At 49.1% G+C, this 16,631-nt stretch overlaps 1 protein-coding gene across 1 annotated transcript in view; it reads left to right on the forward strand.

Moving 5' to 3' along the window:
- The first annotated feature begins 715 nt into the window (after positions 1–715).
- The window catches only part of GPC3 (glypican 3), a 78,772-nt gene continuing 62,856 nt past the window's right edge, over positions 716–16,631 (forward strand). The window contains exons 1-2 of the mRNA XM_026716561.2: positions 716–881; positions 10,571–10,732. Of these exons, the coding sequence (XP_026572346.1) occupies positions 716–881; positions 10,571–10,732 (328 nt within the window). The remainder of the gene's footprint in view (positions 882–10,570; positions 10,733–16,631) is intronic.

A 16,631-nucleotide genomic window follows, 5' to 3' on the forward strand; every position in this document is an offset into this window, starting at 1 on the left:
GAGAGGCTCCAATCAAGATTTAAAGCACCAAAATTCCTACCCAGAAGTGCGTTAATGGAGATTCTCGGCCACCCAAGCAAAGGTGTCCGAAGATTGAATTATGGAAACTGGACTAATGTTTTGTTTTTCTTCTCTTTAGTTTGCCAAGATTGGAGACCCCTACTCTAAATCACCCTTTTCTTCAACCTTGGCGATGTTGGAAGAAATAAATACCCTTCTGGGTTCAGTTCCAAGTAGGGAAGAAAGACTCTGGGAACATGGTGACTGCTTGGAAAGACGGTTTAATGCTGGACAGGATCACAAGCCTTGGAGCTCCTGGGTGAAAAAAGGGCAGATGTGCTGACTAGATGACCTCCAAGGTCCCTTCCAGCTCCAGTCTACTCTGAACTCGGAAACTACGAGGGTGGAGCGGGTAGGGGAGAGGCTCTTTTCGGAATGGGGAGCCGGCCAGGTGGAGCCGCCCGCCCCAGGGGCAGTCTACCGCAGAGGGAGCGGCGCGGGCAGAGACCCCCCCCTTCGCCCCGCGGAGCCAATGAAGAGCGAGGAAAGTTTGCGGGGAGCCAGTCAGGGCTGGGCGGGGGGCGGCCCGGGCCAATCCCGGCTCGGCTCGGCTCGGCTGCTCCGGCGGGGCCAGTCTTGCTGGCGGCTCCGGCGGCAGCGGCGGCGTCTCCTCCGCTCGGGCTCCCGCTTTGCGCCGCTCGGCTCGGGATGCGCGATGACCGACCGCGGAACCGCCGCGGCCCCCGCCTGGCGCCTCTGCGCCCTCCTGGCCGCCGCCCTCCTGCTCGGCGCCCGGGCGGAGCCCACCTGCACGCGCGTCCGCGCCGCCTTCCAGGCGCTGCAGCCCGGCGCCCGCGGGGTGCTCGAGAGCCCCGGCCCAGGTGAGCCCGCGCAGCCCCGGACGGCTCTGGCGGGGAGGAGGCGGCGGGGGGCGGGGGGGGGAGCAGCCCCGCTCGCCTGGCCGGAGAAAGCGGCGCAGCGGAGGATACGGCGCCGGGGATGCGCTCTCCCTCCCTCCCTCCCTCCCTATCTTCCTTCTTTCCTTTCCCTCTCCCTTCCTTCCCTCCCTCTCTCCCTCCTTCCTTCCTTCTCTCCATCTCTCCCTCCTTCCTTCCTCCCTCTCTCCCTCCTTCCTTCCATCCCTCCCTTTCTCCCACCCTCCTTCCTTCCTTCTCTCCTTCCTCCTCCCTCCTTCCTTCCTTCCTCCCTCCCCCTCTCTCCCTCCCTCCTTCCTTCCTTCTCTCCATCTCTCTCTCTCTCCTTCCCTCCCTCCCTCCTTCCCTCCCTCGGACTAGCGCCTTTATTCTTCAGCGCGCAGAGCGGGCGGGAGCTCGGGGATGGAGATGCGCCCGGGCTGACCGTAGTGGGACTGGCCGCTTTTCCCCTCCTCGGCCCGGCCGCTTAACCGAGCCGCCGGTTCTCCCTACGTGGCGGGGACGCTCGGCTTGCCGGCCGTTCCTTCTTCCCGGGCCTTCCTCGCGCGCGCGGCTGGGATCGAGCGGGGCAGGGACGGATGGAGGAGCCCCTCTCCCTCCTCCCCGGGAAAGGGCTGGGCAGCCTCTCGAGCTAGAAGGAGCCGCGGGTTAGTCGCGCGTCCCGGGTCGTGTGAACGCAGCCCAGGAGCCGCCGGAGTCCCTCTGCGGGCGCGGGCGCTCCTACCAGCGTCTGGGTTTGCAGGTAGGTTGCCCTGGGATGTGGAAGCGCTCCTTCAGGACCCTGGCAAAGGGAGATTTGGGAAGGGATTTACTTTTGCCTCCGGTTTAGGTTCCTGCTCCAATCCTGCACCGAAGTGTCCAGTGGGGGCTGGCCAAGCAGGCTTAACCCTGCGCTGGTAGACTCTGCCTAAAACTGGGGTCTCCAACCTGGGTAACTTTAAATCTTCAATTCCCAGAATTCCCCAGCCAGCCAGCCAGCCACAAACCTCCGTTTTGCCCAGGCTGCACCTGATGCAGGAACCGCCTGGCCTATGCCCCGAGGTGGCTCATTCCGGGGCTGCCAAAGTCTTATTTCTCCTATGTTCTGCTTATGTAGCTGGGAGCTTTCCTTGGAACGTAAAAGGCGAAGTGCTAAATTAGAAGTACATTTTTATTTCAAAGTTAAACAAAGGGTGAAGCTTGCGTAAATCCTCCACGAGGAAGGAAGGAAGGCTTTTGTAAAAGGGAAAGAAAAGAAAAAAATAAAGAGGATAAGTCATGAGTTATTCTTGCAAAAAAAAAAAACCCAAAACCCAGTATTTTCATTTTTTTTAATGGAAAAGCCTGCATGCCGCAGATAATCCAGTTGGGACATAAGAATCGGTTTGCCAGAGTTGAAGGTCCTTTTGAAGTCGGCTTAAGCAGACTCATTTTGAGAATTACAAAGTGTTCAAAGAGAACGAAAAACAGCAAAAGATGAGGAAAAAATTTGAGATGCCGGCTTGTCTCTTGCTACGTAGGGCCTTTGCATCTGCCTAACAACTTCACCGTAGCTAAACGCTAACATCTGAATCTCTCCAGGATAGGTTGGGGCTATCTTTCCCAAGATTGCCAGCTGAGAAGGAGAATGATAGCCTATCTATCCCATCTTGGGTGGGGTACCAATTTGGAGGGCCTGGGTTTGGAGACAGAGGTTGAAACCTGTCATTAAGGGGTGTTTACAAAGCTAGGATGTGATTTGGCATCTTAGCTAGACCAGGGGGCTCCAACCTTGTCAACTTAAGTAAGCCTGGAGGATTTCAACTCCCAGAAATTCCTAGCCAGCTTTCTGAGTCATTTAACCAACTATCTGAATTTTGATCACGTGACCTGCAATGGGGCCATTTGCTACAAAACTACAGAAACTATGTGGTCGGGCTTAGTTTTGGGGGAGGGAAATCTGCCTCTGCCTACCAGCATCCATCAGTATTCATCTGGTTAGCGTCCTGTCAGTATGTGAGAGAGTTGAGGGCTGTTTGAAAACTGAAAGAGTATTTGCTGTGTGAGCAAGAAGGAGACAGCAAGGAGCCTGGGCATGGCTTAGCTCAACTGTTCTGTACTAAAGCTGGTTTCTGCTCTGAAACTGAAACTCCTCTGCTTGTGTTTTGCCTTTGGAAGAGATTTCTTTTCAGATGAGGAGGGGGACTAGAACTCCTTAGCATCAGAGCATGTTAATAATAATAATACAGGAAATACTAATGATCTGATGGTCATTTGGAAAAATCCTTTCTTAGGGAGCCCCTAGAAGCCAAGAGGAACCTAGGTGCCAAATTTCAAGTTCGTAGACTTTACAGTTCTGGAGATTTTGTGATGATGCCTGAGTGGTATTTCACATTTTTATATAGAATAGAATAGAATTCTTTATTGGCCAAGTGTGATTGGATACACAAGGAATTTGTCTTGGTGCAAAGGCTCTCAGTGTACATAAAAGAAAAGATACATTCATCAAGAGTCAAGAATCATCCGGCACAACACTTAAGGATAGTCATCATATTAGGAAACAGTCAATATAAATCATTAGGATACAAGCAACAAGGTTACAGTCCTACAGTCATAAGTGGGAGGAGATGGGTGATAGGAACGATGAGAAGATTAATAGTAATAGCAATGCAGACTTACTAAATAGTTGGACAGTGTGGAGGGAATTATTTGTTTAGCAGAGTGATGGCATGTCTAGTTGTTCTGGTGTGCAGTGCTCCATAGTGTTGTTTTGAGGGAAGGAGTTGAAACAGTTTATGTCCAGGATGTGAGGGGTGTGTAGATATTTTCACAGCCCTCTTTTTGACTCGTGCAGGTCATCCATGGAAGGCAGGTTGGTAGCAATTTGAATTATCTGCAGTCGAAATTGTCCTCTGAAGTCTGTGTATACACACACACACACACACACAGCCCAAATCAGAAGAATGGCTGTATTTCTCTCTTCCAACTGCTCATTTCTGGAGATCTCAGTAGAGTAATTACACTTTGATGATCGTCTCCTTTCCAGAACGGGCTCCATAAATCCTCCCGTAATCAGGGCAGTGTCATGGTGACAGGGTGGCTTCCTGTTTATTGCTCTCTCGGTCTTCGCTGCTGCCACCCTGGCTCTGCCTGTCACCTCCAATTTTTTTCTCCGTCCCCCTCTTCCCTCGCTGGCCACTGACCTCAACTCAACTCGTAGGGAAGAGAAGGACCAAGGGAGGCAGGAGAGCAGCCTTCCAATACTTGAGGGGCTGCCACAGAGAGGAGGAAGGGGGGTCAAGCTATTCTCCAAGGCACCCGAGGGTAGGACAAGAAACAACTGATGGAAAGCAAACAAGGAGAGATTCCACCTGGAAATAGGGAGGAATTTCCTGACTGTGAGAACTACCAACCGATGGAACAGAAGTTGCCTTTGGAAGTTGTGGGAGCTTCATCAATGGAGGCTTTCAAGAAGAGATTGGACTCCCACCTGTCAGAAATGGTGTAGGGTCTCCTGCTTGGGCTAGACTAGATGACCTACAAGGTCCCTTCCAACTCTGTTTACCTCAGAGAGAGAGAGAGAGAGAGAGAGAAAGAAAGAAAGAAAGAAAGAAAGAAAGAAAGAAAGAAAGAAAGAAAGAAAGAAAGAAAGAAAGAAAGAAAAAGAAAGAAAGTAAGTTGTGGGAGTTTCATCCCTGGAGGCTTTCAAGACTGCCATTGGTCAGAAATGGTGTAGGGTCTCCTGCTTGGGCTAGACTAGATGACCTACAAGGTCCCTTCCAACTCTGTTTACCTAGAGAGAGAGAGAGAGAGAGAAAGAAAGAAAGAAAAAGAAAGAAAGAAAGAAAGAAAGAAAGAAAGAAAGAAAGAAAGAAAGAAAGAAAGAAAGAAAGAAAGAAAAAGAAAGAAAGTAAGTTGTGGGAGTTTCATCCCTGGAGGCTTTCAAGACTGCCATTGGTCAGAAATGGTGTAGGGTCTCCTGCTTGGGCAGGTGGGGGTTGGACTAGATGACCTACAAGGTCCCTTCCAACTCTGTTAATCTAATCTAATAGGCCCCACCCTTGCTCTCCAGAAACATCCTGCCTGTCCAGTTTTCTAGTGGAGATGAGACCTTCAGGATTTGTGCCTCTACAAGACAGTCGCCGGCTAACAAACTTTCATTTAAGGACAGTTCAAAAGTTACAATGGCCTTGGGGAAAAAATGATTTGCAGCCTGTGCTCAAAGTTATGACCATCACCCACCACCTCGGGGCCTCTTGGCTTGCATTCACAACCAGTTGTGGCACCCTACGGTTGCGTAATGGTGTTTGGCAACCTTTCCGGGAGGTTCGGCTGGTTGCAACGAGGGTATTCATCCAAGTGTGGCTTTCCAATCTCACTCAAAATTCCTCATTTCCCTCCCTTATTATGGAAGGATTTTTAGTGGCTTTTAACCGGGGTCATTTCTGCAGAGAGAATGTTTTTAATTTAGTGATGGCAGCAGAGTCGGACAGTGGGGAGGAACGTGGGCCAGTCCAGGCGTCTGGGGAGGACTCGCACGATGGTCCTGCGTCCAACACAGAGACGGGGCCAAGGACATCTGGGAGTTATGTGCTGATTCCGGAGCCTCTAGAATCTGACAGCAGCGAGGCAGAGGAACAAGGGGAGCCTGTTCCCAGTGTGTGCATGCACAGAGCTGCCAGAAGGCAAGAACAGTTAAGACAAAAGGAGCGACTTGGGAGTAAGGCTGGGAGGTGATTGGCCCCTCCCATAAGACATAAAGGAGGAGCAAAGGGACAGGAGCCTTTGCGGGAAGCAAGGTTGTTCGTTGTGGTCGGTTTGAAACCTGAAAACTCCGTGGTGCATTTGTGCTCTGTTTGGTTTTGAAAGAGTAATTGGTACTTTAGTCGTTGGCAGCACTTCAAGTCAGATAAAGGTGCCTGCTTATCAGACTTCTCCCGAAGGACTTTGGCAGGCTTCCATGGGACTATTTATAACTGGTTGAGACTCATTATGGGCTGTGAATGACGATCATTCACAGCTCTTGAGCTAAAAATATGTTTGTTGTTGTCTCAGGAAGCCTTGGCCAGAACAGAAAGCTCAAAAGCACCACTCTCTCTACGCATGCAATATTGGGAAAGGAAAGGTGGGGGAAAGGATCCAAAGACCACTTTCTGATTGTTTTCCAGCCCCCAAGAATATTGGAAGAAATTATTTAACCTTGGCTTCTGATGATTAGACTTGTTTATGATGCTAGAAGGACAGTTTAGGTTTATTGATGGTTTAATTGAAGCTCAAAGGGCCACTGATTTTTAGCTTTTTATCTGTATCGAAGAAAGTTCAGAATTTACTTTTTTTTGTCAGCTTTTGTCTTCTTTTGGTCTGTGCTGTCCAGTTTGACTTTGTCTGAGCCCCTCTTTCTTTAAATTCCTTTTCTTTTTTGGTATTCTAAACCTTTTTGAAACTTTGAAATAAAGTTTTGAAAAACAAAGGATATGGGAAGAAATTCTGCCTCCCACCCGGCTGTGGGACCCGGTGCAAAAAGCTGCTGAAAGGACCGGAAGACATGGCAGAAAACCACCTCCTTCTCCTCCTCCTTCTCCTTCTTCTTCTCCTTTTCCTCCTTTTCATTATTCTTCCACTCCTCCTCCTCCTCCTCCTCCTCCTTCTCATTATTCTTCCACTCCTCCTCCTCCTCCTTTTCCTCCTCCTTTCCTCCTCCTCCTCCTCTCCTTCTCCTTCTTCTCCTTCTCATTATTCTTCCACTCCTTCTCCTCCTCTTCCTTCTCCTCCTCCTCCTCCTTCTCATTCTTCTCTTTCTCTTTCTCCTTCTCTCCTTCTCCTTCTTTTTCCATATCTGTTATCAGATGTTGGCGATCATGTTGGTGATCCTATTTTTAAAAATCAACTTTATAAATCTTCTTGCCTTGTTGGATTTTGCTCTGGGTCATGAGACACAAAACGAGGCCACAACGCAGATGTTCGTGGGTGACTTTAATTTTTTTTAATGGAGGAACCACCAACAAGCAAAACAAGTGGTTTTAAAAAACTTCTCTTCTTATGGAGAGAGCACATCAAAAAACCCTTCACCCTGAAAGGTTTACCGTATTTCGTGACCATCTCCAAGCTGCCACGCCAAAGCTTTAATCTCTTCATATTGGGGGATTATGCAGGAGGACGGCCTTATCAATTTTGTGCCACAGGAGCCTAATGATTGCTCACTACCGGTTTCCAGCTTCCCAGATAATTTAATTAAAGTAGGCAAGATGGATGCCGCCGTAGTATTCTCTTCATTGTATTGATAAGACGATTAAATAAATGTCTTACAAGATTACCGTAAAGCCGTTTCATTTCCAATGGCCTGTCTCGCTTCTCTGCATAGCTGTAGTTAATTTGCTGGCGCAGTTTGTCCCAGGTGGCCTGGTTATCCTTACGGTGTGCGCTTCTTAAATAATATTTCTTTCTGGAGATTTGAGCTAACATTCCCCCCCCTACCCATAAATTCCAAAAATCTGTTTGGATCTGGTAGGATTCAGGCTGGGTTGAAAGCTGATGGCCATTGGATTTGTAACTCGGGGTGTCTCATCCTTGCCCACTTGAAGAGGGGCGGATTTCAGCTGCCCCAAATCCCCCCAACCATATTTCATTTCATTAAAAGTCAGTAAACGGAAAGACCTTGGCCAGTATAGTTTCCCTCTCGGCCCTTGGAAGGAAGCGATTCAGAGCAAACCATTTGAAACGTCTCACCAACTTACTGTATATGCAGCGCCTCATCCAGACGGTTCTCTGGAGTCAGCCCTGATGTCAGGTTTCCAAGTGGTGAATTCGGGCTTGACGCCTGACTTCAAGACGTATTCAATTTTAATCCTGGTTGTATCTACAGGTAGTTCTCGACCTACAATGTTTAGTGATTGTTTGAAGTCGCAGTGGTACAGAATAGAATAGAATAGAATAGAATAGAATAGAATAGAATAGAATAAGAAGTAGAATAGAATAAAAAATAGAACAGAATAAGAAATAGAATAGAACAGAATAGAATAGAATAAGAAATAGAGTAAGAAATAGAATAGAATAAGAAATAGAATCAGAAATAGAATAGAATCAGAAATAGAATAGAATAGAATCAGAAATAGAATAGAATAAAATAGGATAGAATCAGAAATAGAATAAAATAGAATAGAATCAGAAATAGAATAGAATAGAATCAGAAATAGAATAGAATAAAATAGAATAGAATAAGAAATAGAATAAAATAGAATAGAATCAGAAATAGAATAGAATAGAATCAGAAATAGAATAGAATAGAATCAGAAATAGAATAGGAATAGGAATAGAATAGAAGTAGAGTAGATAGGGACATGGTGGCTCAGTGGCTAAGATGCTGAGCTTGTCGATGAGAAAGGTCAGCAGTTCGGTGGTTCAAATCCCGAGCGCCGTGTCACGGAGTGAACTCCCGTTATTCGTCGCAGCTTCTGCCAACCTAGCAGTTCGAAAGCATGTAAAAAATGCAAGTAGAAAAATAGGGACCCCTTTGGTGGGAAGGGAACAGCGTTCCATGCACCTCCGGCGTTCAGTCATGACCACGGAGACGTCTTCGGATGGCACTGGCTCTTCGGTTTTGTAACAGAGATGAGCAGCGCCCACTAGAGCTGGAAACGACCGGCACAGATGTGCAAGGAGGGAACCTTAAAGAGTAGAGTAGAGTAGAATAGGAGGTGGAAGGGATCTTGAAGGTCTTCTAGTCCAACCCGGTGCTCAGGCAGGAAACGCTACCATTTCGGTGCCATGAAGTAAGGAATCCGAGGGCTCCGCGGGAAGCGTACGGAGGGCCTCTTCACACCAGATGCTCCTTCCGAAGTTAGCGCAAGCGGCGCTTTCTCCTCCTCCTGCTCAGCAGTTTCTGGGTCTTCTGCTTTGCTGGGTAATTGAGTTTGCGGCTTGCAATTATTTCAGGACCATAAGTTGCTCTCTTGATAGCAAAATAAATAAATAAAACGAAACGCCGCCCCGGCACTCTCCAAGCGGTAGGAACCTGCTCCAGGCAATTGCTTTCCTCTCGGTGACCCTTTGCGGTTCCTTTTCTCGGCCAAGGGATTAATTTGAACAACATTCCGAAAGTGCCATTTCTGCCATTTCCTTCTTCCCTCGCCCCCCTCGCCCCCTTTCCCTCCTTTGCTTTTCTCCTCGTGGCTTCAGGAAGTCTGTTTATGTATTTATGCACGTAATTAAAATAGAATGGGAGCTGTAGACCCTGGCAAATTAGAAAGCGCTCTGCTTTTACGGATGGATATTGGTAGGCGCTGCCTTGGCCGACTGCTTGGCCTCCTTTGCATATCTAGAGCAGTCAGAGAAACCCCCTCGCCCTCTGGATCATCCTGGGGAGGATCCAGCAGAAGATCCCTGCGGGGGGGTTGGGATCTGTCCAAAGGCAGTTGGCTCTCCTGGAGTTGGTTCTCCACTATTCTGCCCGAAGCAGGAATGGCGAGTCTGGAAGGTTTCTTTCTCTCTTTCTCAGCTTTAACATCATTCGGCTCAACAACTGTCGGTGCTTCACTTCACAATCACTATTAAAACCTTCCTTCCTTCCTTCCTTCCTTCCTTCCTTCCTTCCTTCCTTCCTTCCTTCCTTCCTTCCTTCCTTCCTTCCTTCCCACTTCCTTCCTTCCTTCCTTCCTTCCTTCCTTCCTTCTTCCTTCCTTCCTTCCTTCCTTCCTTCCATTGATCCATCCATTGATCTATTCTTTTTCTCTATTCTCCCTCCTATTTCCTTCCTTCCTTCCTCTCATCCATCCTTTTCTCTTCTCCCTCCTGTTTCCTCCCTCTCTCCCATCCATCCATCCATCCATCCATCTTTTTCTCTATTCTGCCTCCAATTTCTTTCTTTCTTTCCTTCTTTCTTTCCTTCCTTCCCTCCTTCCTTCCATCCATCCATCCATCTCTTTCTCTAACCTTCCTTCCTTCTCATCTTCTTTGCTCCTTCCTTCCTTCTTTCCTCCCTCCTTCTCTCCCCATCCATCTATCCATCCACTCATCTTTTTCTCTATTCTGCCTCCATTTCCTTCCTTCCTTCCTTCCTTCCTTCCTTCCTTCCTTCCTTCCTTCCTTCCTTCCCTTCTTCTTTGCTCCTTCTCCCTCCCTGCCTCCCTCCCTCTCGCTGTTTCATGTCCCCGAGGTATCTCAGAAGGCCCTACTTGATGAATGAGTCCCGGGCTTCGTGGCCACGTGCCGCAGCCCCCGCTCCCTTCTCCCCGATGGGACCGGAAAGGCAGAGCAATTTTAAGAAGGACCATTAAACAAAGGAATTACCTTGGCGGTTGAGACAAGGAAAATAGTTCTCTCCGGAGACTTTCTGAGTTAGATAAAACGCTGAAGAGGGAAAAGTATGTGGGTTTTGGCTGGCTTCCTGGCGCCCCCAGCCTCTTTCCTTCTCTTGGCCCCGCGCTGGCAGTGTACTACCCTGCATGTAGCACGATTTGCAAGCAGGACCAACGTCCTTGCTCGGCCCTGGGACTTCAGAAGGGAGCTTGTCTGAAGCTGCAGGGCAGGGGGGAGATCCAAGCTGACCCGGAGCAAGAACTTTACCCTTGCTAGAAGTTTCCATTCTCTCGCTCTCCCACAAAAGGTGACCCAACAGAGCTAGCCCCTCCCTACCCCAAAGCTACAGGCTAACCCCTCTCCCCCCATGTCTGTCTTGACAGGGTCAGATTTGCAAATATGCATCCCCAAAGCTCTCACCTGTTGCTCCCGCAAGATGGAGGAGAGATACCAAGGCCTGGCTCGGTCCAACATGGAGCAGATCCTCCAGACGGCCAGCATGGATTTGAAATTCCTCATCATGCAGAACGTGGCCATTTTCCAAGGTAGGTGTGGGCAGGGGCTTGGTGCCCTCTGGGGTGGGTGGGGAATAGAAATAGAATCCTTTATTGGCCAAGTGTGATTGGACACACGAGGAATTTGTCTTGGTGCAAATGCTCTCAGTATATATAAAATAAAAGACACATTCATCAAGAGTCAAGATTCATAAGGTACAACACTTAATGAACATCATCGGGTACAATAAGCAATCAAATCATACTAGGAAACAGTCAATCTAAATCGTAAGGATACAAGTGACAAAGTTATAGTCATACAGTCACAAGTGGGAGGGGGGGTGATAAGGAGGGATGAGAAGGTTAATAGTAAAAGTAGTACAGACTTAGTAAATAATTGGACAGTGTTGAGGGAATTATTTGTTGAGCAGAGGGATGGCGTTTGGGAAAAAACTCTCCTTGTGTTGTCTAGTTGTTCTGGTGTGCAGGGCTCTATAGCGTCGTTTTGAGGGAAGGAGGTGAAACAGTTTATGTCCAGGATGTGAGGGATGTTAGCTATAATACGAGGCAGAAATGGACATTTGGCTTTTACGGTTGACAATCCGTCCAGAAGCTGGTTTGGGGAACGTTTCCCCTGGGCCTTTAAATATGGGTGGTGGGTTCAGAATTGATCTGAATACTCCTGAAATAAAGGCATGTTTTCCAATATGAATATATGAGGTGGGGGGAATCCTTGGTGGTAGACGGAGAACCAAACCCAGCTCTTATTTTTGCGGCATTTTCCTGCTGCAATCATGGAAATGCCACAGGGCCTGGAAATAAAAATATCTAATAATCTAATAAAGTTTGCTAAGTGAACACGGTAATTGACACGCCTGGACGGCATCTCACCAAATGCCAAGCGTCTCTCCCCAATCTTCCATCAGCAGAAAGTCTGCTGCAGCTTCAGCAGGAGGGGAATTCAATTTAGCGCAAGGGGAGCATCGGCTGGAGTTGGCCCTGTCACTCAAGCAGCCCCTGCGCGGGGCTGATGGAAACGTCCCGAAATGAGTTGCGAAGGGCTGGCGCCGCGTGCGTGCGCGTCTTGCGAATGGATTGGCTGACATTTCCATACATGGCATCAAACGAAGGAGATGTGTGTCTGTGTGTGTCGTGGGGGAGAGGTGGCCAGGCGGCAAGGACTGTTTTTCAGCAGGTGAGTGGAGACCTTTCCAATTTCCCGGTGCGGATAAAACAGCTGCCAGTTGAGATGACGCAGAAGTGGGGAGGACTGGGCCGTGGTTCCCCCCAGTGGTGGTATTCTACCGGTTCGGCTGAGCTGGTAGCGGCTATGAGCAGCGGAGACCCAACACACCCTGGTTTCCCCACCCTCCCAGGAAGGATTCGTGGAAGATCTTGCTCTTCTATCTGTTTTGTCTCCAAGATGACAGGTTGGGAGCTTCTCCTGTTAAGCCGGGTTCTCAACCTTGGCAGTTGGAAGATGAACAGACCTCAACTTCCAGAATTCCCCGTCTATCTTCAAGTTGGGCCGGGTGAACTCTGGAGCTGGCCTGACTGAGGCCATCTTGGGGGCTTCACTGGAGATGAGGGTTAGGAAGGGGGGAATGGAGAGAGCTGGGGTTTTGTAGCCAAAACAAAACACTTTCTCCTGGGAACCAAGGACATTCCAACACAGGTGGCTGAAGAGAGGAGGAATGATGTTACCAAGCAACCAGAGAGCATCTTGATTGGACCATCTGACTGTTTAGGAAAGGGGGAAAAAAACTTTTACTTTTAATTAGGTGAAAAGCACGGGTACCTCTAGAGTAATCGGTTTTCACCAGTCTGTGCCAATATGATATACCCAATAAACTTGTTCTTTGAGGAATCTACCTGCCTAGGAGTTCCGTTCGCTATGGGTAGATTTCTTGGAATCCTGACAGTGGACTTGTTTGAAATGCTTCCAGGATGGTGGTAGATCTCCATATCATGTGTCGTCATCACCCTCTTCCTAGGGACATTTCGTTCCTTAACAGGAATGTTTCTCAAGTTTGGCTAGGTGGGTGGACTTTAACCACCTGTCAGTTAAATGTAGCCAATGGTGACCCTGCACACTTTTAATGATGTTATCTTGAATCTCTTTGGTGGCCCTTAAAGCCAGACCTTAAAGTCTCTGCATTTGGTAAAAGCCGGGCTGGATTATTTATTTTGTTATAACAAAAACCCATATGAATTTGTATTGGCTTTTTTTTTGTGTGTGTGTGGAGCAGGCTTAAAATTTGCACGCTAACGAAAGGGTCAGCCTTCCTATCTCAGACTTGTCCTTTTAGAGGCAGCGGAGGGGAAGGCATTTCCGTTTTTCAATCCAGGCCACTGCCAAAAGAATGTTCACATCAAGGGGGAAATGCCTAAATTCCAAAAAAAAAGGAAAGGAAATAAAAAAGAAATAGCAAGATCTTCTCTGTTGATATCTTGCTTTGTGCCTTAATCTGCTTAAACTCTTTTCATCTATAAATTGGAATTGATCGGGTTTGTATGATACGCTGTGTCAGCATGCATAAACCCATAGTGGTTTCTGGGGCTAGTTAATTCCTCTTCCTCCTCCTCCTCCTTCCTCCTCCACCCTTCCTCCCTCCCTCCCGCTCCTCCTCCTCTTCCTCCCTGCTAGCTAATTCTTTTTTTCCCCACAGGGTCTTTTCAGTGGAATGGTGGTTTAGCTGCTCTCCCACACTCAGTTTTCTGTGTACGGTGAGACATCCAACAAACAAACAGAACTGGGGAGCAGAGAGGCCAAAACTATATCTTTCTTTTCCTTGTTCTGTGTAACACAAGGGTGGAAGGGTTTCTTACCCCCAAGAGGAACCATATTTTGAGGTTAGATGCGAATGGAAAGTTGTCGTTGTTTTGCTCTCTCTCCTTGGTTGGCTGGAAAAAAAAATGGCTCTGTTGTGTTTCCAAGTGAAAAAAGAGAACGGAAGCAGAGATGACTTCAGGTGAGCTGCAGACTGGTTTGGAAAGATTAGGGTGAAGAAACGGCGGCGCGGCTGAAGTGCCATCTGTTGGTTTGAGGAGAGCTTAACGCGAGTTGGGCAATTCCCATCCAGTCAAATTGCATCTTCCTGCAATGTATTTACTACTCCGGCAGCAACCTCCTGTTTTCTGTAATTACTTCTCTAGGCAAGAATGATCTTCTGCAGTTTAAGTCTGAATACATTCCAAGGGCTCTGGAAACGCTATAAAAAAAAAAACACGCCATCAAGCGATTCTTCAGGATTTCGCTCCGCAGCTGCAAACCTCGCCGCAACCTCCCGAAGCCGAGCCGATGTGGCCGTCCTTTTTTTGTGGCTGCTCCGCTTGTCTTCTTTCCTTCCCTGCCACCCCCCTTGCCCCCAAACGTTTCCCCCTGCAAATGTGTTTGCTGTCTGGGCTGAAAGGGGATTAAATGAGGAAATAAATTCTCTTTTGTCTGTGCCGGAGTATTTAAAATGCAGAGAAGAAACAGTTGGTAAACACGGGGAAAAGCACAGCAAACAGACCAAGGCAAGGACAAGACGGGGTTGATATAAAACAAACATTTTTTCCCCCTCCTCTTGGGCTGTTGCGATGGGCTTGGTTTTCAAAGCCCCCCTGAGATAAAACCATAAAGCAGCCAAGGCTGGGGGGGGGGGGCAGGGGGGGGCTAGGGAGAAAGAGAAAGAGAGAGACAGATGAGCTTTTCCTGAGCCCATTAAGCTGTCAATACACTGGTTTCCTGACAAAACCCCGAGGCCGTTCTTCACCCTATTGACACTTGCCAATGATGCAAGCTCCATCCAGCCATCTATAGTGGTGCCAGGTCCTCTGGATGAGTTACATTAATCCGTGCTCAGAAGAAAAGGGTGAGGGAGCCAAGGATCTGCTGCATCCTGGCCACGTGCAAGTTGAACATTGGCTTCGGCCCCAAGGGCCGGATTCCCATCGAGCTGGTAAAATGGGCTTTGCGTGCCTTGGCTGATGGCTGAAGACAGAGCTTTGATGTGCTCTCCGGTGTGTAAAATCCAGCACTCCTGTTCATGCCTGATGCTCAAAAGCCTCCCTGGGTGGAAATATGGGGGTTTCTCCTTTCTTCCTGCTTCTCTTTTGCTGAAGGATGCCACAGACTAAGGAGAAACTTCCTGTCTTGCCCCCCGTTGGAGTCTGACTCCGAGGGAGAGGAGGAACAGCCGACAGGGAGTGAGAGTGTGGCTCCAGAGATTGTGGAGGAAACTGGGGAAGGGCAGAGGCCAGCTGGGCATTCAGAGGAAGACCCAGGCCCATCCCCTCTTCATCCTAGGGCAACATAAGGAGGAACGGAGAAGGGAGCAATGTGAATGGCGTGGCCAACGGGGGAGGAAGGGGCCCTGATCCCCTTCATGGGCTGCAGCTGTGAGGACTGTTTAAAAAGGACAAACTGCGCATGGCCCAGTGCTGGAAGCAAAGCATGAAATAATGCTAGTCTTTCAGTTCTTATCTGAGTTCTGGCGTCCTTCCCAGTGTGTATATTTCGATATCTGTGGACGTCTTCGAGCCCTGATCCTGTCTTGTCTCATGAATTGCTTCAGTGCGGTTTGTGTTCTTTTTTTTTTCTATTTATAATTTCTATGAGTCTGAACGGAATTTCTTCCTTTTCACAACCGTTTGTGGGGGAGTTTTTTCTCCAGTCAACGATAATTGGACCTTTGAAGCCAAGTTGAAGGAATTAAAGGGACTTCACCTGTTTTTTGCGACTTTGTGGCTTTTGTATCCCACCCTGGGTCATCATACTTCCTAACAGCCAGGACAGTTTTTTGGGGGGCGGGGGGGAGGGAAGGGAGATTTCGCAGTAACTTTCTCCCGGGAGTTGGAGGGGGAATGGAGATTTCGCAGTATATCCTTCCCCTGCAACGCCCACCAAGCCAAGCCGTGCCCATAGAACCAGTAGTAAACTTTTTCGAACCCCACCACTGCCCCCGGCCCACCCCCCAGGGACGAGTCAGCCCGAGGCCCCGCCATTTCTGCAAAGCTCTGGAGAGTCTTGGGACCAGCCTCTGCCTTCCACAACCCCCCCTGTGTGAAAACACACAGGCCCTCAGGCTGGGCAGGGTGTACGTGTGTATGTCTGTCTCTTTCTCTCTGTCTCTCTGCGTGTGCATGTTTATCTAAGGTGGAGCCTGGAAGAGATGTGCGGAGGTCAGAGGTCAGCCGAGCTGATGACCGGCCGCTGATCTTCCGTCTGGCTCTCTAAGCAAATCTCTTGAGGGATTCCTGAAGTGCCGGAAAGGAGAGCATGGATCGTTTGGGGGGCGGGCTGGATAATCTCAGCCTGCCGGAGAGGAGGGGGAACGGATGGGAAGGCCGGGGGGGGGGGGAAGCCACCTTCCTCTGCCAGGGTTATGAGCTCAACAAGCCACTCATTTCTGCCGTTATATCGCATTATTTCCCCACCCGCCCCTCTTGACGTGCCAGAACCATTTCTGCTCTTTGCACTTTTAGTGTGCGGCTCATCCCGGCGGATTTCCGGGGGGGGCTCTTTGGTTAGGGGGCTGTTCATCCCCTTTTCCCTCCTCCATCAAGCAGCCCCCCCCCTGGATAAGCGGCTCCCGGAGGGGAAATGGACTCTGTTGCTCTTGGAGAACATTTGCCACCGTGGGTGGTTCTTCAAGAAGGCAGATGCCGCTGCAAACCGGATCCTAAACTCCTCAGCGACAGACTTGGGGGTGGCCCACTAGAAGTGGCGGTAACACAGTGGTGGGATTCATTTTGGTTTTTACTACCGGCTTGGTGGGCGTGGCAGGGGGAAGGTTACCGCAAAATCCCCCTTCCCTCCCTCCCTCCCTCCCCACCCCACTAACCTGCTTTCCAGCTCCGTTCTCCTGTGCAGGGCAACCAAAGGAGACCCAGCTGATCAGCTCTGGACTCGATGGGAGGCAGAGAAGAGATGGGGTTGGCGGGGCCAGTCAGAGGTGGGATTGGC

The sequence above is a fragment of the Pseudonaja textilis genome, chromosome 12, assembly GCF_049901715.1.
Source record: "Pseudonaja textilis isolate UNSWEBS1 chromosome 12, rPseTex1.2, whole genome shotgun sequence".
Lineage (NCBI taxonomy): Eukaryota > Metazoa > Chordata > Lepidosauria > Squamata > Elapidae > Pseudonaja > Pseudonaja textilis.